Genomic DNA, 24,188 nt, shown 5'->3' with positions numbered 1-24,188 from the left:
CCTTATGCAGTACATAAAAATATATAGCTGCCTTTGTTTTTTTTGGGAAGGGGATTCCTCGCATTCTGTTTGCTTGACAGAGTTCTGCTGTCACACCAACAGTGTGTCCAATAAAACATCATAGCTTTCAAAACTATTTACCACACAAACATCTTGACAAACTTCATCTGCACTAACTAGCTTTAGCTTATTTGAGGACCTTAGCATCAAAATGTCTTAAAACTCCTGTAATCATAGACCAAAGCTTGTCTTCTCTACCAATTGAACAAAACATCTTTAATAAGAGCCAGAAGTTTCACAGTAGTCTGAAGATACTTGCACTAAAAAATGTCATGACCAGATCAAGCTCAAGTTAGTGTGGGAGTAACACAGGAAGTGTACCACTTGAGGGCAGCACGCTGACAGTATACACTTGTGACTCAGTTACCATGCCTTTGCTGTTGGTTTAGTTTTTTTGTACACATTTTCAGGCTGACAAAAGTCAGTTTAAAGAGGATTGTCTATATAACTGTTATTGTTACAGCAGTAGTCTGATAAGATTGAACACTGTCCTGTTCCTGGAGGGCGAGAGCTTGACACCCCTGGTCTAGTTTAACAAACTCCAAAATACACAAGATATCAAGTCAAGTCACCTTTATTTATATAGCGCTTTAAACAAAATACATTGCGTCAAAGCAGCTCAACAACATTCATTAGGAAAACAGTGTCAATAATGAAAAATGATAGTTAAAGGCAGTTCATCATTGAATTCAGTGATGTCATCTCTGTTCAGTTAAATAGTGTCTGTGCATTTATTTGCAATCAAGTCAACAATCGTGTGTGTGTGTGTGTGTGTGTGTGTGTGTGTGTGTGTGTGTGTGTGTGTGTGTGTGTGTGTGTGAGATTAGTTGAGGGCTCTGAGACGTGGCTGTGTGTACGTGGTGATGCAGCAGTATTTGCCAGTATAAACTGAAGACTAGTGAATATGCCTGTTTTCCTACGTCTCCTTTTCTTCTGTTCATGAAATGAAGACACAGTACTTTTCACATATGGAGCGCATTCCTTCACTCCAGGCAAACACAGTCCACTTCCTGTTTTAGTAAGCCGGCCCCCCCTTGTGTATTGATACTATTACTCGCCAATCCACACACTCCTCCAGTGCCTCTATTTTTCCATTCGTCTAGGTTTTATTCCTCAAGTAACTCTGTTTTGTGTGGTTTGTGCGTTCTGATAGGATCAGACTGCCTCACGCAGAAGCTCTCAGTGAGGAAGCGAAGCATTTGACATGTTCTTACATGGATTCGTTTAAATCTGGACGTTCAGTGTGTTCCAGATTCAGGGTTAGATGTGTGTACGGCTTATGCTGAGTTCTGAACGTGGTTCAGTTTGATGCTCAAGCCTGCGATCTGGCCAACTGTTTTTGTTTGAGAGATGTGGGCTGTGGAAAAGGTTCTGAATCATGACTTGTGTGTGTCTGATTGATGTAAACCATATGGGCTGGGTTAGGCCAGATAGAGCGCTAGGATAAGAAATAAAAATGAGGTGGAAATCATCTCAGATATGCAAAGTACTGGCAGTGCTGTAGACAGGGTCCAAAATAATCACACACACAAATGAAAATTAATTGGAAAGATGATGCCGGATTTAGACGCTCTCAAATCTTGAATGAAGACTATTAAATCGGCTACTAAATAAAACATTCACTTCCATTCTAATGATTTCTTTTTTTCTTATGTTTTGTTAGGTTTTTTTGTCAAAAGAAATAACACTTTTATGGAGGCATTGATTAAGAGTGAGAGTAAAGACCGTTATTATTATTATATAACAAATGAACACTGTTACTTTGAACTTTCTATTCATCAAAGAATCCTGAAGAATTGAAATAAGCAGCACAACTGTTTTCAGCATTGATTTTAACAATAAATGTTTCTTGAGCACCAAATCAAAATATTAGAATGATTTCTGATATATATCAACATATGAAGCCTTGATGTTCTTAAAATAAGCATCTTATCTTAAAAAAAACACTTGTTTAATAATTGTACATCTTCTTTAATCTTTATGCTTGATATGAGTTAATAGATTTTACATTTGATCTAAACTATATTGTTGCTAGTTAGTCTTTTAATTTCATGCTACTATAAATGTGATGCCTTTTTCTAATAACTATTGTCCTATTATTTGTTGTATTTTTTGTGTTTAAACTAATTATAGAGATATTACTCTATTAAGTAATTCTGTGTGATGCCTAAAGTTATTTCAGTTTCCTCTACTGATTAAGGTGTGTACATATGTTGAATTTACATCTATCCATAATTTTCTGACAATTGAAAAAAAGAAATCCTTAAAACGACGCTGTGTTTGAAACCTGTGGTTCTACCTGATTGTGTTTAGAGGACACAGGGACGTATTTCCCCAGTGTGAAGCAGAGTCCTGGCCGTTACCTGCAGCCCTGCTCAGATGCGGTGAAGACCTGGTTGAGGAGCATGAAGAACAGCGGTAAAATCCTGCTGCTCATCACCAGCTCACACTCGGACTACTGCCGGCTCGTGTGTGAGCACATACTCGGGTGAGCACCATACGCTCAGTCATCAACTATCAACATTTTTAGATTAATCAAGACTTTGCCAGAGTTACTTACAATATAATATAATCAAAGTCTTAGCTATGCTTTATTAGTGAATAAGATGTTTCGGTTACGGTACCTTTATGACTTGTGCAACAAGGCACAACAACTAGATATTCCTCATCACTCTATACTACGTACAGATATGATTTTGCATACAGAGAATTTGGCCTTCAAATATCTCCCTACAATAATTTCTCACTCTTGCAGATCGGACTTTGAGGAGCTGTTTGACATCATTATCACTAATGCTCAGAAGCCTGGATTCTTCTCTTTGGTTCCACAGCAGAGACCCTTCAGAAATCTGGGTGAGGAGCTCACAGATATTCCCCGTGCTTCTGAAACTGACTGCTGTTATGTTGTGAGGAAAGTGCAGAAAGATGCTTTTGTCTTTGTATTATTAGTCAGTCAGTTCAGACTTCAAATTCACACTTCTGCTAAAGCAGTTCCCCTCATTCAAGACACACAAACAACTGAACTTGATGAAAATGATTTGGCTGCATGATTTTTTTTCTCTTTTAATGGAGCCAGTTCTAAATTAGCATCAGTTCTCTGTTCCTAATCCAAGTCATGCTTTTGATAGCCTGCGTTTCTGCTACTCTCAGGGTTTTTATTCTCCTTTGTTGTAGTTTGTTTCTTGTTATTGTTTTGATCTGTTCACAATTCTAGTTGAGGTAATGATGTTTTGGGGTTATTTTGGCACTGGTATTTCATGCCATTAGTTCAGTGGTCCCAGCTTTTTCAACTCATACAAAACATAAACTATAGAAATTACATTATTTTCTAAATTCTCCAACAGCATGCCTTATTTTCACAAACAGGGTAATAGTTTTTACAGTTGGTTTTTTTGTAGTAAGAAGATTGATCTCGGGCATAGAACTTACAGTAGTCTATATGCACAAATGTGCAATATTTATAATATTTTCATATTTATTTCCATACTGTGGAAAAGCCAAGTGTATTAAGTATTATGGTACAGCAGTATTTTTTCATTTTGCTCATTTTGTGTATACGCTTAATTTCTTTCAGCGTTTCTGAAATATAACACACTTTCTCATCTCTGTCTTAATAGTGGATGATGTTGAAGAAAGTGAAGGACTGCCATCTCTGGAAAAGCCTGGATGGTATTCTCAGGGCAACTGGCCTCATCTACACGAACTACTGAAGAACATGACCAACAAAACTGAGCCCAAGGTAATGTACGTTGAGAGTCATTTTAGAATTGAATTCTGATGCCCAGAATCAGAATTGGATCGAATCGTGAGGTGCCTAAAGAATCCCACTCCTAGACTATAATGATTGAAATATGAAATATCCACTTGTATGACGGTTTCTCATATATTATATTTCTCATACATACATACATTGTGTGTGTGCATATACATATAAGTTATTATTGGTTATGGCTTTGCTACAAATGTATGTATATATCTTTGATAAGTCACTATAGAAAATGCTAATGTACATGCACTAACGTATTATGTACATGTACTAACAATGTACATGCAAATATGAATACCTAAAAATCTATGTTTTGTGACATTTAGACCTTTTTAAATGTTATTTTCCTGATAATTTAAGCATCACAAATGTGTGTGTGTGTGTGTGTGCACTGATTTGTGTCTTATCTGATGCAGGTGGTGTATTTCGGAGACAGCATGCGCTCAGACATGTTCCCGGCCTGCAGCTTTGGAAAGTGGGAGACGGTGATGATTGTGGAGGAGATGGAGGGGGAGGGCGTTCCACGTGCTGACACGACCCCCTGTAACAGCCCCACCCCGAGTGAAGGCCCGGTGGGAAAAAAGGGCAAGTTTGAGGTGAGAGTGAAAGGCTGTTTCTGTTTAGTCAAGCTCAGGATCTTTTCCATGCTCCATTTTCAGAGGTGCTGTGAGTTGGCATTATGTGCTCATCTGTTTGTGGCACAAATATACAGTATATCTGTTTCTTTAAAGCACCATCAAAAATAAATTTTTGTTCATAACTCTGAATTATGCTCGTAATTCCAATCAAAATACATATATTTTGATCTTGAATGTTTTATCAGAGATCTGAAAAACAGCAGCATGAATCTGCTTGCAATCAGATGTTCTTTTATACAGACACCACTGACAGGAAATGCAGGAGGAGGAAGTGGAGAATTACAGGAAAGATGATGTTCTTGTAAAAATGTGTTTATACAGCAGAAATATCATTTTTGAGGAAATCTTTTTTTCTCTGTTACTTCACTCATCCCCTTACTGTGTCATGACTGAAAATATTCTCTAATGATTTGAACTGGTCTTTGGAAAGTTAACTGTCTAAAATGTTCGTTTGATATTTAAGAGTGACTCAAGCTATTCTGCTAAAGTTGTCCTTTAATTAAGGAGCAATTACTGGTAAACAAATGCACCAAAATTAAAAGAAAGTATGGTTATAGTTTATTTTAAGTTGTCCTTGTTCCAGTGTAATTATACATTTAAGTACTGATATATATGATAACTAATGTTAATTAACTACATGTACTTACTACATGGTTAGGGCTAGGATTAGGATTAGGGTTTGGTTTAGAGTTACTTGCATGTACAGTAATTATGCATCATTTATTGTTATAATACAAACCCGATTCCAAAAAAGTTGGGACACTGTACAAATTATGAATAAAAACAGAATGCAATGTTGTGGAAATTTCAAATTTAAATATTTTATTCAGAATACAACATAGATGACGTATCAAATGTTTAAACTGAGAAAATGTATCATTTTAATGGAAAAATAAGTTGATTTTAAATTTCATGTCATCAACACATCTCAAAAAAGTTGGGACAAGGCCATGTTTACCACTGTGTGGCATCCCCTCTTCTTTTTATAACAGTCTGCAAACGTCTGGGGACTGAGGAGACAAGTTGCTCAAGTTTAGGAATAGGAATGTTGTCCCATTCTTGTCTAATACAGGCTTCTTTCTTCCTCTTTATGATGCACCAAATGTTTTCCATGTGTGAAAGATCTGGACTGCAGGCTGGCCATTTCAGTACCCGGATCCTTCTTCTACGCAGCCATGATGTTGTAATTGATGCAGTATGTGGTCTGTCATTGTGATAATGGAAAATGCAAGGTCTTCCCTGAAAGAGACGACATCTGGATGGGAGCATATGTTGTTCTAGAACTTGGATATACCTTTCAGCATTGATGGTGCCTTTCCAGATGTGTAAGCTGCCCACGCCACACACACTCATGCAACCCCATACCATCAGAGATGCAAGCTTCTGAACTGAGTGCTGAAAACAACTTGGGTTGTCCTTGTCCTCTTTAGTCCGGATGACATGGTGTCCCAGTTTTCCAAAAAGAACTTCAAATTTTGATTCGTCTGACCACAGAACAGTTTTTCACTTTGCCACAGTCCATTTTAAATGAGCCTTGGCCCAGAGAAAACACCTGCGCTTCTGTATCATGTTTAGATATGGTTTCTTTTTTGACCTATAGAGTTTTAGCCGGCAACGGCGAATGGCACGGTCGATTGTGTTCACCGACAATGAGTCCATGTTGTGATTTCCATTACAGTATTATTCCTGTATGTGATGCAGTGCCGTCTAAGGGCCCGAAGATCCCAGGATCCAGTAAAGTTTTCCGGCCTTGACCTTTACGCACAGAGATTGTTCCAGATTCTCTGAATCTTTGGATGATATTATGCACTGTAGATGATGATAACTTCAAACTCTTTGCAATTTTTCTCTGAGAAACTCCTTTCTGAAATTGCTCCACTATTTTATGTCCACAGCATTGGGGGAATTGGTGATCCTCTGCCCATCTTGATCTTGACTAGGCTCTTTTTATACCCAATCATGTTGCCAATTGACCTAATAAGTTGAAAATTGGTCCTCCAGCTGTTCCTTATTATCTACATTTAACTTTTCCTGCCTCTTTTTGCTACCTGTCCCAACTTTTTTGGAATGTGCTCTAATTAAATCCAAAATGAGCCAATATTTGGCATGACATTTCAAAATGTCTCACTTTCAACATTTGATATGTCATCTATATTCTATTGTGAATAAAATATAAGTTTATGAGATTTGTAAATTATTCCGTTCCTTTTTTACTCACAATTTGTACAGTGTCCCAACTTTTTCAGAATCGGGTTTGTAGTAAGTACATGTAACAAGGACATCTTAAAAGAAAGTGTTACCGAAAGTATACATGATTAGTAGAATTGTGGATTTTCAGGAAAAAAAGACTCCACTTTACATTTTGTCAACCAGACAAAATTAAAATTTTCTCCATTTAAATGTAGAATTATGTGCAATTTAAATCTTGCACAAGGTTAACCATGCACTTAGATCAATGACACATTTTACGGAACTCTATTTTTTTTTCTTTGCCATTCAGTTTCAGTGACCCCAGTGATATTTACTCACTGCTTATGCAAAAATTGTATTCCAGTATGGACTATGCTTAGTTTTATTATACTGATATTTTTAAAAGCTTTGTTTAAAAGAAGTGCTGATAAGAGGATTTTTATTGATAAGATTTTTATTGGGGAATTATTTTGTGATTCATTTTTCCCTTTTCTTCGAAAAGTCACAAAGCCAGTTTTATGCAACAGTTTTTTTTTTTCTGTCAGACTATGGGAATTTCTGATCAAACGCTTCCTTTTTTCTTAGATCATAGAGTTTCATTCTATTGATGTCCTTCTGTTCAATTAGGCTTACATCTTTACAACATGCTGAGAGAAATAGTTTGCTTCAGATCTCAGAATCATGTCCTTAAACTCTTAACTCTTATGTCAGAGTCCAGACTTTGATGGCTTGATCTCCTCTAGGACTCTTTACTCTTTGGTTGATTGTTATGAAAAGAAAATGTAATGAAGTAAGACCAGTTTTAGTTTTAAATTTACATTTTGAAGATTTATAAACATTTTTTTTCTTTGGTATTTTTATATAGTTTATTTATTTATTTATTTATTTAACAAACAATTAAATTCAAGGCAATCCAAAAGAGTAATCCAACAGACAGAGATGACAAAATGATTAATAGTCCATGATAAAAAAAAACACTAAGGGAAGGCGAGGCAACACTGAAATAATCACCTAGCAGATGACCCCAAAATGGCATCTTTGGCCATAGCAGACTGAGCAGAGAGTTCAGGGACAGACCTTTCGACCATGACAGCACAGGTAAAGAGTTCAAAGGCGACCCCTTTGTTCGTGACAGGACAAGATGAGCATTCATAAACTGCCTCCTTGACCTGACAGGACAGTCAGGGAGTTCATAAATGGCATCTTTGGTCATAGCAGGGTGAGCAGAGAGTTCAGGGACAGACCCTTGATCGTGACAGGACAAGTAAAGAGTTCAAAGACGACCTTCTTGGTCATGAAAAAAGACTGGCTGCGAGTTCATAAACAACCTCCTAGAACGTAATAGGACAATCAGAGATTCACAAATGGCTTTCGTGGCCATGACAAAATGGTTTAGAGAGTTCACAGACAGCTTCTGTGATTCCGTTATAGGGCAAACAGAGAGTTCAGGACCTGCCTTTTTAGTCATGACAGGACAGTAAGAGAGCTCACAGACTGCCTCCATAGCCATTACAGGACAGGCAGGGAGTTCACAGGTGACCTCCATAGCCATGACTGGACAGGCAGAGAGTTCACAGATGACCTCTATAGCCGTGACAGGACAGACGAAGAGCTCGGAAATAGCCTCCTTAGCCATGAGAGGGTAATCTAAGTGTTAAGAATTACAGACCTCCTTAGTCATTGCAGGACAAACAAAGAGTTCACAGGTAGCCTTCTTGGCCTCCTTGAGTGAATTCAGAGGCAGTTTCCATAACAGGCAGAGCTGAGAGTTCATGAACAGCTTCTTTGGCCAAGACTGGTATGACGGGATTCACTAATGGTCTCAATTACCTCATCAGCACAGACGAAGAGTTCATAAATTGGCACCCCTGTCTTAAGAGGAGCTTAAGTGAACACCCCTGCCACCTCTGGAGGTTATGGAGCAGTAGCAACAGGATCTTTAAAAAATACAGAGAGTTCAGAGATGGCAATTGTGGCTACAACAAAAACATCAGGATACAGGGATAGTTCAAAAATAGTGTTCATGGTTGGATCAGAGGTGACTAAATGGATTCTGGAACTATAGCAGGCTCTGGAATGGATTCAGGGAATAGGGTGGATTCTGGGGCGGACTCTGGGACTAGAGGGGACTCTGAAGCAGATTCAGTACTTGAGTGGATTCTGGATCAGACTTTGCAACTAGAGTGGACTCTGGAGCAGATTCATAGACTGGATCAGACTAATGGACTGGATTGGGCTCAGGGATTAGAGCCATCTTTGTACTGTACTCAGGAGCTGAAGTCATCACTAGATTAATGTCAGGGGTCAGAGACATTACTAGACTAAGGTCAGGGGCTGGAGTGAACACTGATCTTTGTTCAGAGGCTGAAACAGACAAGACTGGCGGGAAAATACATGGGCTGTGGTCAGGGGCTGGAATCATCTCTGACCTAACCTTGGGAACAGAAACCCTTGTTTGGCTCAACATAAGTCCTCTCTGGGCTACACTCGGGATCAGAAGCCCTCTCTGAGCTAAACTTTGGAACAGAAGCCCTCGCTGAGCTTAACTTTGGAACAGAAGCCCTCTCTGCGCTTAACTTTGGATCAGAAGTCCTCTCTGGGCTAATATCAGGAACAGGAGCCCTTTTTGGGCTCAACTTGGGAAGAGAAGCCCTTTCTCCACCAAACTCTGGATCAGAAGTCCTCTCTTGGCTAAACTCGGAATCAGAAACCCTCTCTCAACTAAACTCAATCAGAAGCTCAATCTACCTATTCGAAACCATTATAACAGGTCTTCTGCTGATTGGACTAGGCTTTGTCCTGGGTTATCAAAAAATTCAGAAAACGGGAACAGCTGTCCAAAGCCTCACAAGGCTGCCTGTAATGATTTGGAGACCAGAATGGACAGGAGAGTGACCGTGAAATTGGAATGCGGCTACTTGCCCCAAGACCAAACAATTGGAATCATATCTTCTTTCAGCTCCCTCTACCAGCATGCCAAGGTCAATGTTGGAATAACAACTCCCCCGGAGGAGCACTGCAGTGAGACGTTCTTGCATTCCTCCCCGGTCTTCCACAGACACCTGTTGATTGTTGACTCTGTCTAGGACCTGACCAAGGCTGTCTCCATGTCAACTTGCTGTGACGTTATCACAATCTGCGGACTGAGATATCTAGATTGAATCACAACTCTCCAGGCCTACAAATACACAAACTCTTACATACACACACACACACACACACACACACACACACACATACATACATATATACAGAAATGCATTCACAGTTCTCCTCTGACCAGACGATACCAGTAGTTCAATTCCAGGCTGCAGCAAAGTCAGATTGTGCAGAAGAATCATCTGTTTCCTGTGGTCTTGTCCTGGTGCTCCTTTGAGACAAGGTCTTTACAGGGGATCTGTATCTGGGGCTCTAGTTGTCCTGGTCTCCGCTGTCTTTCAGGGATGTAGAGGTCCTTTCTAGGTGCTGATCCAGCATCTGGTCTGGATACATACTGGATCCGGGTGACTGCAGTGACCCTCTGATCTGGACACAGACTGGATCTGGTGGCCACGGTGACCTCGGAACAAAAGAGAAACAGACAAATATTAGCGTAGATGCCATTCTTCTAATGATGTAGCAAGTACATAGGGTGTTATGGGAAGTGTTTCCGGTTCCGGTTTACCTAATTAATGCAGCCTAAAAATCCTTTAACGGATTTGGATAATAAAAGCATATTAGTATGTTATCTGTATGCCAGGTTAAAGAGATGGGTCTTTAATCTAGATTTAAACTGCAAGAGTGTGTCTGCCTCCCGAACAATGTTAGGTAGGTTATTCCAGAGTTTAGGCGCCAAATAGGAAAAGGATCTGCCGCCCGCAGTTGATTTTGATATTCTAGGTATTATCAAATTGCCTGAGTTTTGAGAACGTAGCGGACGTAGAGGATTATAATGTAAAAGGAGCTCATTCAAATACTGAGGTGCTAAACCATTCAGGGCTTTATAGGTAATAAGCAATATTTTAAAATCTATACGATGCTTGATAGGGAGCCAGTGCAGTGTTGACAGGACCGGGCTAATATGGTCATACTTCCTGGTTCTAGTAAGAACTCTTGCTGCTGCATTTTGGACTAGCTGTAGTTTGTTTGCTAAGCGTGCAGAACAACCACCCAATAAAGCATTACAATAATCTAACCTTGAGGTCATAAAAGCATGGATTAACATTTCTGCATTTGACATTGAGAGCATAGGCCGTAATTTAGATATATTTTTGAGATGGAAAAAAGCAGTTTTACAAATGCTAGAAACGTGGCTTTCTATGGAAAGATTGCAATCAAATAGCACACCTAGGTTCCTAACTGATGACGAAGAATTGACAGAGCAACCATCAAGTCTTAGACAGTGTTCTAGGTTATTACAAGCGGAGTTTTTAGGTCCTATAATTAACACCTCTGTTTTTTCAGAATTTAGCAGTAAGAAATTACTTGTCATCCAGTTTTTTATATCGACTAAGCAATCCATTAGTTTTTCAAATTGGTGTGTTTCACCGGGCTGCGAAGAAATATAGAGTTGAGTATCATCAGCATAACAGTGAAAGCTAACACCATGTTTCCTGATGATATCTCCCAAGGGTAACATATAGAGCGTGAAGAGTAGCGGCCCTAGTACTGAGCCTTGAGGTACTCCATACTGCACTTGTGATCGATAGGATACATCTTCATTCACTGCTACGAACTGATGGCGGTCATATAAGTACGATTTAAACCATGCTAATGCACTTCCACTGATGCCAACAAAGTGTTCAAGTCTATGCAAAAGAATTTTGTGGTCAATTGTGTCAAACGCAGCACTAAGATCCAATAAAACTAATAGAGAGATACACCCACGATCAGATGATAAGAGCAGATCATTTGTAACTCTAAGGAGAGCAGTCTCAGTACTATGATACAGTCTAAATCCTGACTGGAAATCCTCACATATACCATTTTTCTCTAAGAAGGAATATAATTGTGAGGATACCACTTTTTCTAGTATCTTGGACAGAAAAGGGAGATTCGAGATTGGTCTATAATTAACTAGTTCTTTGGGGTCAAGCTGTGGTTTTTTGATGAGAGGCTTAATAACAGCCAGTTTGAAGGTTTTGGGGACATATCCTAATGACAATGAGGAATTAATAATAGTCAGAAGAGGATCTATGACTTCTGGAAGCACCTCTATTAGGAGCTTAGATGGTATAGGGTCTAACATACATGTTGTTGGTTTAGATGATTTAACAAGTTTATACAATTCTTCCTCTCCTATAGTAGAGAATGAGTGGAACTGTTCCTCAGGTGGTCTATAGTGCACTGTGTGATATGATACTGTATCTGACAGCTGAATGGTTGCAATTTTATCTCTAATAGTATCGATTTTAGAAGTAAAGTAGTTCATAAAGTCATTACTGCTGTGATGTTGGGAAATGTCAACACTTGTTGAGGCTTTATTTTTCGTTAATTTAGCCACTGTATTGAATAAATCCTGGGGTTATGTTTGTTTTCTTCTAAAAGAGAAGAAAAGTAATCGGATCTAGCAGTTTTTAATGCTTTTCTGTAGGATATGTTACTTTCCCGCCAAGCAATACGAAATACCTCTAGTTTTGTTTTCCTCCAGCTGCGCTCCATTTTTCGGCCTGCTCTCTTTAGGGTGCGAGTATGCTCATTATACCATGGTGTCAAACTGTTTTCCTTAACCTTCCTTAAGCGTAAAGGAGCAACTGTATTTAAAGTGCTAGAAAAGAGAGAGTCCATAGTTTCTGTTACATCATCAAGTTGTTCTGAGGTATTGGATATGCTAAGGAATTTGGATACATCAGGAAGATAACTTAAAAAGTATTTTTAGTCTTTTGTGTTAGAAGTGATGGTTCTTCCATACTTGTAACAAGAAGTAGGATTTACAATTTTGGCTATATGAAGTTTGCACAGAACTAAATAATGATCTGAGATATCATCACTTGGCTGAATAATTTCAACACCATCAACATCAATTCCATGTGACAGTATTAAATCTAGAGTATGATTTCGACAATGAGTAGGTCCTGAAACGTGTTGTCTAACACCAATAGAGTTCAGAATGTCTATAAATGCTGATCCCAATGCATCGTTTTCATTATCAACATGGATATTAAAATCACCAACTATTAAGACTTTATCTGCAGCCAGAACTAACTCAGATGTAAAATCACCAAACTCTTTAATAAAGTCTGTATGGTGCCCTGGTGGCCTGTATACAGTAGCCAGTACAAACATAACAGAGGATTTATCATTAACATTTGTTTCTCTGGATAATGTTATATGAAGCACCATTACTTCAAACGAGTTATACTTGAAGCCTGCTCTCTGAGAGATCCTGAAAACGTTGTTATAAATTGAAGCAACACCTCCACCTTTGCCTTTTAGACGCGGCTCATGTTTATAACAGTAATCTTGGGGGGTGGACTCATTTAAAATAATGTAATCATCAGGTTTTAGCCAGATTTCTGTCAAACAGAGTACATCTATATTATGATCAGTGATCATATTATTTACAAAAAGTGTTTTCGTAGAAAGGGATCTGATATTCAATAAGCCAAGCTTCATCATTTGTTTATCCATATTGCTTCTGTTTTTTATTTGTTGAACCTCAATTAAATTGTTAATCTTAACTTGGTTTGGACGTTTTTTGTTTTTTCTAGTTCGGGGAACAGACACAGTCTCTATAGTGTGATATCTAGGTGAAAAAGTCTCTATGTGCTGAGAATTAACTGACCTCTGTGACGGGAGGCGGCTAGCAGACGGTCGGTTTAGCCAGTCTGTCTGCTTCCTGACCTGGGCCCCAGTTAGTCAAGTATAAACACGAAGACTATTTGCCAAATTTCTAGAGAGAAGAGTGGCGCCACCCCAGGAGGGATGAAGACCATCTCTTTTCAACAGGTCAGGTCTGCCCCAAAAGCTCATCCAATTGTCTATGAAACCTATGTTATTCTGTGGGCACCACTTAGACATCCAGCCATTGAGTGATGACAATCTGCTATGCATCTCATCACCACGGTAAGCAGGGAGGGGACCAGAGCATATTACAGTGTCTGACATCGTGCTTGCAAGTTCACACACCTCTTTAATGTTATTTTTAGTGATCTCCGACTGGCGAAGTCGAACATCATTAGCGCCGGCATGAATAACAATCTTACTGTATTTACGTTTAGCATTAGCCAGCACTTTTAAATTTGCCAAGATGTCAGGCGCTCTGGCTCCCGGTAAACATTTGACTATGGTGGCTGGTGTCTTTATATTCACGTTCCGTACAATAGAATCACCGATAACTAGAGCACTTTCATCAGGTTTCTCAGTGGGTGCATCACTGAGTGGGGAGAACCTGTTTAATGTTTTGATAGGAACAGAAGAGCGGTGTTTTGACCCACGACTACGCTGCCTCACCGTCACCCAGTTGCCCTGCTGCAGGGGCTCTGTTGCCGGAACCGAACACTGTACAGGAATCCCTGAGCTAGACGCATCCAAAGCCGTATCTAGAGCCCTAACATTCTTACTGTCCTCAATTAAAGTTTGGATGCGTGTCTCTAATTCTGAAATCTTCTCTGTCAGCCTAACTATTTCCCTGCATTTATCACATGTGAATCCCTCATCAGCGACAGAGATAGATAAACTGTACATGTGGCAAGTGGTGCAAGAAACAAGGATAGGAGAAGCCATTACTCACCGTGCTTGATGAAACTTCTTACTGCGGTTGTTTGATGAACTTGTGAAAAACTGGAGCGAGAGGAGAAAAGAAATTAGTGACAATAAAGGGCTACTACTACTACTACTACTAATAAAAGACAGCTGTAAACTGATGATGAGATCTGATGAGTCCAGGCAAAGGATTATGGGAAATGGATTTCGGTGTGAATGGCAAAGGTACAGGGTGAAGTGCCCTCTAGCAGAATTCGTGGGCACTCCAGGTGGCGATTGTAACAGGTTTACTTCATTTGTTTCAGTTCACTTTTTTTTCAGATGAGAACGTACCTTTGACCCATTTTTAAAGCATGATCACACGGCTATATCACATGAATCTCAACACAATCTCTCCGGTATTCAATATTGAGAATGCTGAATTATATAGAATTATGTATGATGCTGCACAGATGTGTTTTTCAAGGTTGACTGACCTTGTGCTCTTTCTCTCACTCTCTCTTTTTGTTTGCCTTTCTTATAATCTTTCTCTTAGGATCAAGGAATGAAATCTCCTTCAGCTGTATCAAACCAGTGGGGCTCATATTTTGTGGATGTGCAGAAGAATGAAGGAGAGGAAACACGGAGGCTCACCTGGTGTTGCCACAGTATTCACACATACAGCACCATGGCTATACCCAGCATTGAGGCTATAGCAGGTAAGTGTATTAAACCTATATCCCAGTTTTCATTTATTGAAAAAATTAGAAATGGTGCACAGTCATAAAAAAAATTTATCATGGTACATCGTAACTTTCAAAATCGTATTGTTTTGTTTTAAAATTTTAACCGAAAAGCTTCAGATTTTTAATATCATCAGCGTTGTTATTTTATGACAAAAAACTTAGCCTCAACATGGGAGAATGAGGATTCAATGACTTTTAGTATCTTTTGTAGAGTTCGGTTAATCTTAATTTCTTAATTGACTAATCAAAGATCTAAAACTTCCAGGGGATCTTTCTTTTTTTGTGTTGTAGGTATTTCTGCATGTAATCAATCTGCAAAGTTACAAAGCACCAAATGTGACTTTGAGCTTTGTGACTTTGCAGATTGAATACTCCCCTGGTAACTAGAAAACTACTGGTTCAGGCCACTGAAAATATTGACCTTTTTACAAAACATTTTTTATGGTGTTTCTAAATTATATTAAATTTTATTACATTTAAACTATTTTGACTGATTAGATTATCAGTACATTTATATAATTTAGCCCTTTAAAAAATTCTCTTTTAAGAAGTTTCTGAGAGGCAAAATAATTTATTCAGCAATATCATTAGTCATTATTACTCTATTACTTTACGTATTCTTATTTGGCATAAAAATGTTTTAATTGGTGCAGTTGTCCCTGACCATCTAGGGCATTTTTTTATATATATATATTAAAATGAAATATTTCAGTCTTAAGACTTGATCAGTGTAAATATTTATTGTCCCTATTATCGTACATATAGTTTGTTTTATCTGTAAAACTTCCACCTTTTCCATCTCTCCTCTAGATCTTCCTCTAGACTTTAAGTTCCAGAGATTCTCTTCGGATAGGCCCATCACGACAGGTTATTACCCCAGACCTCCAGACTCACTGCTCAAATGGGAAGAGAACTAGCCCCAAACCCTCACACCTGTGAGCATAGACCAAGAGATTGTTTCATCGTTACGTTCTGGAGCTTCACCACAGAGCTAGACCATCCATTCGTCCAATCAGTGATAAAGCTGTGTGAATGTAACACCCAGAGCACTGTCTGTGTATTTTCTTCTCACCCCTTCCCAAATCACTACAGCATCCACAGTATGAAGTTGTGTCTGTAAACATGCTGAATATCTGTACATTGATCATTGGATGTAGGAGGAAGTCACAGTGTATTGTGCTCCCACTACCATTAAACTACTTTTAATGGTGTACAGAGAAAAGAAAACATAGCTTTCCCATGAGCTATGCGTGTTTTTTTTGTTTTGTTTTGTCCTGTTTTTATGAAGGGAATGTTATATGACCTCAAGAGGGATTTTACTTGCAGCTGTTTTAAATGCTTTCTGAGGAAAGCAAGGCACAAATGATATTGAGTATTCATGCAATCAAGAAACAGCCATGAGTTCTTTGCTCTTTTCATGATTGGCTGATGTTTTGAGAGGGTGGTAACCTGCAGGTTTTGTAGCTGGTTCAGACCTGGGCCGGTTTGTTTTACTTTCCATCATTTGATTATGATTTCAATACTTTAGTTTACTGTAGCTTACTGTATTCTGCAGATTTTCCTGTGATAAATGGAGAAATGGACGTCATACTTCCAAGCGCCAGTAATAAGAGGAATAGTTTACCCAAAACTAAAAAAATTGTTGGTATTTATTCACCATAGTGTTGTTCCAAACCACTGAGTTGTTGATGGAGCATAAAGGCTTTGCTGAAGAATCTTCATGCAGCTCTTTCTATACAGCAACAGTTTAAAATTTGTAAGAAGGACAGAAATAAAAGCACCGGAAACTAGTCTGTGTGACTAATGTGCTACATTTCAAGTCTTCTGATGCCACAAGTTGTTATTTTACTGACCATTTCTTCCTCCAGTGGGTTGTTAGCTATAGAGCCCATGCATAAGTTCATTGAGGTGGCTCTTTTCTCGTTGATCTACTCAGTGATGTGTTTACAGTTAACTTGCAGACTTGATGATCCAGTTACAGCAGTTCTCAGGCTCACGGCTCACTGACGGGAAAGTTTATCAGTGAAAAAGGACTCACATTTTGGTCTGTTCCTCACATCGGAAGACAGGAAATAAAGCAAACAAGTCCTACACTCTTAAAATGAAGTGCTTCACGATGCCATAGAAGAACCCTTTTGTCTAAATGGTTTCAGAAAGAACCTTTAACGCCTGAAGAACCTTTCTGTTTCACAAAAGTTTCTTTGTGGCGAAAAGAAGGTTCTTCAGATTATAAAAAGGTTCGAAAGAGATGTTTTTTTAAAGACTGAATGGATCTTTGTCAAACCAAAAATTGTGCTTCTATGGCATCGCTGTTAAGAACCTTTTAAGCACCTTTATATTTAAGAGTCTATGTTTGTTTTAGAAAGTCATTCAAGTTTGGAACAACACGAGGTTAGTAAAGAATGAATTTTCATTTAGTGGTGAACTATTCTTTGTAAATGCCTTTCGTTTCAGGTCTTCATTGTTACTGAATGAAGAGAGATGATTTGTTTCTGTGTATGTAATGTTATAGAAACATATTGTGTAAAAATATATTGTGCTGTTGGGTGATAGTCAGTGTTAACAGTCAGTTTCTGTCATGTGCAGGACCGGTGTTGAATGGTGCCAAGCTTTACCCTCCCATTCAGTGATTTTATGTGTCAGGGCACATCTCTCACCCAAAACCTGTTATTTGTTTCATGTGTGTGCTGGCCCTGAGCTTTAATAATGATTTGTTTAAAGCAATGTAAGTGGAATAGATGTTTTTATGTTTTGTGCTCTGATGAGGTTTCTTCATTGGTAGGCTGTAATGGATTTTACATAAATGGTACAGTGTTATAAATCGGAGTATTAAGTGACACTTGGCAGCTTCATCATGAGTACAGAAGTATGGAAACGCTCATCATAAGCATGACCTACTTTTCTGAAAAAGAAAAAAAAAATTATCCTGTATGTCGTGAGTAGCACTAGTGCTTGTTTATTGAGGTGCAGGGAAAGTGTTCATATGTGCAGATAAAATAAAAAATAAAAACATTTAATGAGTGTTTAAGAAATTTCATGTGTTGATGCTCCTGATTGCCACTGCGTATTTCCAAACTATGCAGTATTTGCTTATTGCTCACATTCAACAGCACAAATGTTTTATTCTATTTAAAGGAGATAGGTAAGGTAGATGCAAAGAAATACATTTCATTATTTCGCATTTGAATATAAATGATAAACATTCAGTAATATTCTATTTAAATAGTTGACACCTATAGACCTAACAAGATCTTTTATTTTCTATTATTATTATTATTACACTCAAGATGGTGGATTCAAATTTACAAGAATATATAAGAGGAAAGCTTAGGTCCTGTGACAAGTTATAATGTGTACATATGTGTTTGTGTGTTGCCTACACTAGTTCATTTTAAATGGTCATATGACAAATACAGAACTACAACTAGGCTGTTCAATGCAATATTTAAATTATGGTAAAAAAAAATAAGCGGAAGACGTGTGTGCGTGTGTGTGAATAGATATAGTAATTCTATACTATATAGTGTATATTCATTCAAATGTAGATGGTAGAACGTCAAAACCACAACTCTCAAGAATGAAAATATCCACTTCCCAAATTTCATTATAAAGGTTTCCATGTCTTTTAAGAGGCTTGGTTATTGAATACACAGGCTACATTGAAAGTGTTACTGAAAGAGAGAGAGAAGGCAAGGACCCACGGGGGGAATGTTTCCCCTCCCTCTCCTCCAGAGCGCACCTCCTCCAGCAGATGTGACGTTGTTTAGTGGCTTTCTTTCTGCGCAGCTGATTGCGGTTCTGCGCATCTATCGACGACAAACTCTTTCAGGCCCACGGATGCTCTCCGTCAGGCATGAGACCCACGGCTTCGGCGTTTTTTGGCAAGGTTAATTTTACGCCAGTTGATCTGAGAGGTAACGGAACTCGGACATTTCTTATGATTTGATGTAAGTTTTCATGTTTTGAACGTTAAAGAGCGTTTAGTACAGATTCTAAGAGTCTAACATTGAATCCTCAAACGAAGTTAACAACGACAACAAAAAGTTAAAGATATTTGTTTTCCTTTTTAACTATACTGTATACAATTGATAAACCGCTTTTTATTTTAACCGTGTTATTGTTTATTTTTTATGCCACAATGTTTTCGTAGATCTTTTATTTGGGATATTTGCGATCAGTCAGCGTGACTTGCACTGAAAGTGTCATAATTTTTATGAAAATATATAATTACAATATAGATAACCATGTACAATTTTGGTTAGCCGAAGAACATAATTAGATGGGCTTTCTCTTTCTTTGATGGCATGTGGTTTTTCTATGTGATAGATTTATAGAAGGACAATAGAAATGGCATACGATGTAGCTACTTTTTTTTTCTTCAAGAGACAACCCTGTTCTCTACATCTTTGAGTGAGTGTGTGTGTGTGTGCGCTCCGATCCTTCACACACAGCTAATGCAAGCATTAGTTGTTTGACCATGTGTTTCCTAGCTGGAATGCAGAAGTTGAGGGGTCAAGGGCCACTGCTGTGACTTGCCCTATTTGGTTTCACCTTTCTAAAGACTTATCCGGAATCCAATGAGTGCAGTACTAACTGGAAGGAAATTATGAATTAATGATGCATCTTAAATTGTGATTCGATCACTCATATTGAAGAAAATGAAAGGATCATATCTGAAGTTTTTTTTTTGTAAGACCGGGGTAATAGATACCGGCTGCACTGGACGCATGTCTAGACACCCCATAAAACTGGACCAGCTAATTTTCCATTTGACCAACTGTGTGTTAGTCAGTCTGGAGGAGGAGCAGAGAGCACACATTCCTGTTCTTGGAAAGACGTGGTTGTGGTTCGCTGAATATTAGCAAGTTCTGACTTTTCGCAGACACAACAAGCTTAAATGCTGCTAATCAAAAAAAAAAATGTAAGCAGTCTCTGTGTCTGGACTCTTTAATCGCTCACTAAAGGTGAACATTCATTTACTTTCACCTTTCTCAGCTTGTATGCTCAGTCAGCTAGAAGTAGGTAGGCTTTCTCAAAAGTGTAAACACTGTGGCTTTGTTTGTTCAAACCAAGGAGGTCTGTGATTCCTGGAGAAAGCTATACATTAGCATTCCCACATCTCATTGGCAATTGCTAAACTTATGAATGCCCCCCTCAGATATTTTATTTTGAGCCAATAATGATCCCATAAATGGCATGTGACTAATTATTCTGAAACTTTATTTTTTGCCACTAATTGTAATAATCCAGTGAGTTTTTTGTTTTTTTTGCACAAAGAGTCTGACAGCAGCCAGTGCTCCACACAGAGATCTGATCTTACCATCATCCAGTTTTTCTGGAATAACATGAAGAACAGAACAAACCGAGACAAACTCAATCCACAAGAACTGTGGGAATGTATCTAAGACACTTCAAGAAACCTACCTGCAAAGCTACCTGAAAACCAATGCTCAAGTGCACCTAGGACAAAAGCTTTTTTTAAATGCACACAAAATGTTTATTTGATTTAGTTAAGTTAATAGATGTTGATTAATAAAATCTATTTATTGCATTATTTTTGACCGCATCCTCACTTTGCAGCATTTTTACACAAGTGCCTAAAACTTTGCACAGTACTGTAGCTTTGCAGGTTTCTTGAAGTGTTTGAGACATTGCCACAATTTCATCTGGATTGAGTCCGTCTCAGTTTGTTCTGCTTCTTCGTGTTATTCCAGACAGACTGATGATGAGATCAGGTCTCTGTGTGGAGCACTGGCTGCTGTCAGACTCCTTTTGTAAACAACAATTTTACTGGATTACATTTCATGGCAAAAATAAATTTTGGAAATGTAAAATGAATTCCTACTGACACACTACAGCAAAACATAGAAACAACTGACTTAGAACCATTTTTTGTTGGTGAAAATACTAGTGGCCTTTGCACAGTACTGTGTGTGTCTAATAACATATTTAACAATATATAACATGTATATATACACACACAAGCAAGCCAATGGTGTTTTCCTATTCGTTTCTGGATTATTGCAAAAGATAAGCTCTATGGCAATAAAATTAATTATACTTGCATGTTTTGTTCATCAGGATAATCTTCACAAACTAACACAATTTTTACAAATTAAGTTGAGGTGCTGATAACCTTGTGGCCAGTGCGCTGACACACAGTGCTGTCGCACTACGGATGTCCTGAGTTTGATTCCTGAATCGAGGAGCTTTCCCGATTCTGCCCCTATCGCTCTCCAACTTTGCTTCCTGTCTACTCTGATCTGTCCTATCGTACTAAAGGTGAAACACCAAAAATAACTCTTTAAAAATGTAAATTGAAATCTAGTGTGACCAATAAGTATCTTATACACTGGCGATTTTTCAAGTTTTCCCACTTACAAAGAATTGAGAGATCTGTCATTTTCATCATAGGTACACCTCAGTTGTGAGAGACAGACAGAATAAAATAATCCAGAAAATCACATTGAACCTTTCAAACTTTCAACACTTCAACCTTTCCAATATGGGCAAGACCAAAGAGCTGTCTAAGGACAACAGGGACAAAATTGTAGACCTGCACAAGGCTGGGATGGGCTACAGGACAATAGGCAATGGTTAGAAGGCAACAACTGTTGGTGCAATCATTAGAAAATGGAAGAAATTCAAGATGACCCCCCCCCCCCCCCCCCACTCAGTAAGAGCATTGAAGATTGGTCATGGCTGGGTCTTCCAGCACGACCGTGACCCCAAACACACAGCCAGGGCCACTAAGGAGTGGCTCCGTAAGAAGCATTTCAAGGTCCTGGAGTGGCCTAGCTGGTCTTCAGATCTGAACCCAATAGAAAATCTATGGAGGGAGCTGAAACTCCATGTTGCCCAGTGACAACCCCAAAACCTGAAAGATCTGGAGAAGACCTGAATGGAGAAGTGGGCCAAAATCCCTGCTGCAGTGTGTGCAAACCTGGACTACAGGAAACATCTGATCTCTGTAATTGTAAACAAAGGTTTCTGTACCAAATATGAAGTTCTATTTTTCTATTGTATCAGATTCTGTCTCTCACAGTTGAGGTGAACCGTCTCACGCACGCAGTCTGCAAGCTCTAACCTGTTAACATGGGAGCCGAATTAAAAACGGACACGCCACACGGCTGAGACACTTGCGCAACGCATCCAGTGTGTCGCCGGCCTGTGGAATTATATACATAACAAAAAAGTGTGAAACAACTGAAAATATGTCATATTCAAGGTTCTTCAAAGTAGCCACCTTTTGCTTTGATTACTGCTTTGCACACTCTTGGCATTCTCTTGATGCGCTTCAAGAGGTAGTCACCTGAAATGGTCTTCCAACAGTCTTGAAGAAGTTCCCCGAGAGATGCTTAGCACTTGTTGGCCCTTTTGCCTTCTGTCTGCGGTCCAGCTCACCCCTAAACCATCTCGATTGGGTTCAGGTCCGGTGACTGTGGAGGCCAGGTCATCTGGCGCAGCACCCCATCTCTCTCCTTCTTGCTCAAATAGCCCTTGATGCCTTCAGTGTGACTCTACAATTTTCATAGTCATGAAAATAAAGAAAACTCTTTGAATGAGAAGGTGTGGCCAAACTTTTGGTCTGTACTGTGTGTGTGTGTGTGTGTGTGTGTGTGTTTATATGACTCTGTGTGCAATGACCTTTTAATTGACTTGACAATGGGACAGTTCAAAAGTCTAACTATTTTGGTGCAGCATCTAATAGTAGGGACTCTTACTTGATCATGATAATCATTGCAATAAGTGAGTTTTATCTGACCGATGCATGGCAGGTTGTGGAGGAGTGTTCTGGAAAGTGGTTCAGGAACAGCAACGGTTAAGATTTGCTCAAATTCAATTCAAGTTTTTGTATAGTGCTTTTTATGATACAAATCATTGCAAAGCAACTTTACAGAAAATTAAGTTTCTACAATATTTATTAGTAGGTTATAAGTGGTGACTGTCAGTTTATGGCAGAAGTGTACGAAAAAAAGACAATCAAACAGACGATTAACACTATTAACAGCAATTATTATATGATGCAATCACTCTTATAGCAAAACTTGTTAGTTCTGTATGTTGTTTCATCATCTGAGGTCCTCTGAGGGGGTGACATCATCTCTTCTCAGGTGTTCTGGATCCAGGTGTAAATGCTGTGGCAAAACAGAGAAACAAATAGACATAATTAGCGTAGCTGTTCTTACCAAGTAAAATGAATTAGTTTAACCCAAGCTAAAGAATAATAATGCGCTTTTGATCAAATACAACTGCAGTCCAATTATGAGATGCATTATTTGAATGCTTGGCAAAATAGATTTTTTGAACTCTGAACATTATCAGGAAGGCTATTCCAGAGTTTGGGAGCCAAATGCGAAAAAGCTCTCCCTCTTTTAGTGGACTTTGCTATACTAGGTCCACCGTTTTGTGACCTTAGGGAGTGTGATGGATTGTAGCATGGTAGAAGTTAGGTATACAGGAGCTAAACCATTAAGGGCCTTATAGGCAAGTAGAAATATTTTGTAACTGATACGGAATTTAATAGGTAGCCAGTATAGAGACTGTAAAACTGGGGTAATATGATCATATTTTCTTGACCTGGTAAGGACTCTTGACCTGGTAAGGAGCCGCTACATTTTGGACTACCTGTAGCTTGTTTACTGAAGATGCAGGACAACCACCAAGAAGTGCATTACAATAGTCCAGTCTAGAGGTCATGAATGCATGAACTAGCTTTTCTGCATCAGAAATGGGTAACATGTTTCTTGATCTGATGCAAGAAGCAAGACATTTGTAATTTTATCAAATGCAGTTTCTGTGCTATGGTGGGGCCTGAAACCTGACAGAAATTCTTCATACAGATCTTTTTTTTTGCAGGAAGGAGCACAATTGACCAGACACCACTTTAAAAACTCTATTTAAACACTCCACTATTATCATACAGACATGATGACCATTAAAGTTTGATTAATTGTGTTTTTGAGTACTGTATCTAGGGAGCTTTTATGCAAGAGGTGTTTCCTAGAGAGCCTGGTGAAGAAAAGAGGCAGGGTGAACTTTCGTCTCCGTTTCATAATGCATAGAAAAACCCAGAGAGATCAGCCCTACAGCTGGCTCTAATTACTGTAGGCATTCAGACCCAGC

The 24,188-nt window shown here is 38.7% G+C and overlaps 2 protein-coding genes across 2 annotated transcripts in view; both read left to right on the top strand.

Annotated features, from left to right (window-relative positions):
- nt5dc1 (5'-nucleotidase domain containing 1) overlaps nucleotides 1-16,963 on the top strand; it is a 57,126-nt gene extending 40,163 nt beyond the window's left edge. Inside the window, exons 7-12 of the mRNA XM_059513308.1 lie at nucleotides 2,374-2,548; nucleotides 2,816-2,913; nucleotides 3,678-3,799; nucleotides 4,243-4,422; nucleotides 14,873-15,035; nucleotides 15,873-16,963. Of these exons, the coding sequence (XP_059369291.1) occupies nucleotides 2,374-2,548; nucleotides 2,816-2,913; nucleotides 3,678-3,799; nucleotides 4,243-4,422; nucleotides 14,873-15,035; nucleotides 15,873-15,979 (845 nt within the window). The 3' untranslated portion in view covers nucleotides 15,980-16,963. The remainder of the gene's footprint in view (nucleotides 1-2,373; nucleotides 2,549-2,815; nucleotides 2,914-3,677; nucleotides 3,800-4,242; nucleotides 4,423-14,872; nucleotides 15,036-15,872) is intronic.
- Nucleotides 16,964-18,840: 1,877 nt separating this feature from the next.
- dse (dermatan sulfate epimerase) overlaps nucleotides 18,841-24,188 on the top strand; it is a 30,945-nt gene continuing 25,597 nt past the window's right edge. Inside the window, exon 1 of the mRNA XM_059513306.1 lies at nucleotides 18,841-18,976. The gene's annotated coding sequence lies outside the window, so the exon portion shown is untranslated. The remainder of the gene's footprint in view (nucleotides 18,977-24,188) is intronic.

This window comes from Carassius carassius, chromosome 27 (genome assembly GCF_963082965.1).
Source record: "Carassius carassius chromosome 27, fCarCar2.1, whole genome shotgun sequence".
NCBI classification, from domain to species: Eukaryota; Metazoa; Chordata; class Actinopteri; order Cypriniformes; family Cyprinidae; genus Carassius; species Carassius carassius.
The sequence above is the reverse complement of the archived record's forward strand: the minus strand, read 5'-3'. Positions and strand labels throughout refer to the sequence as shown.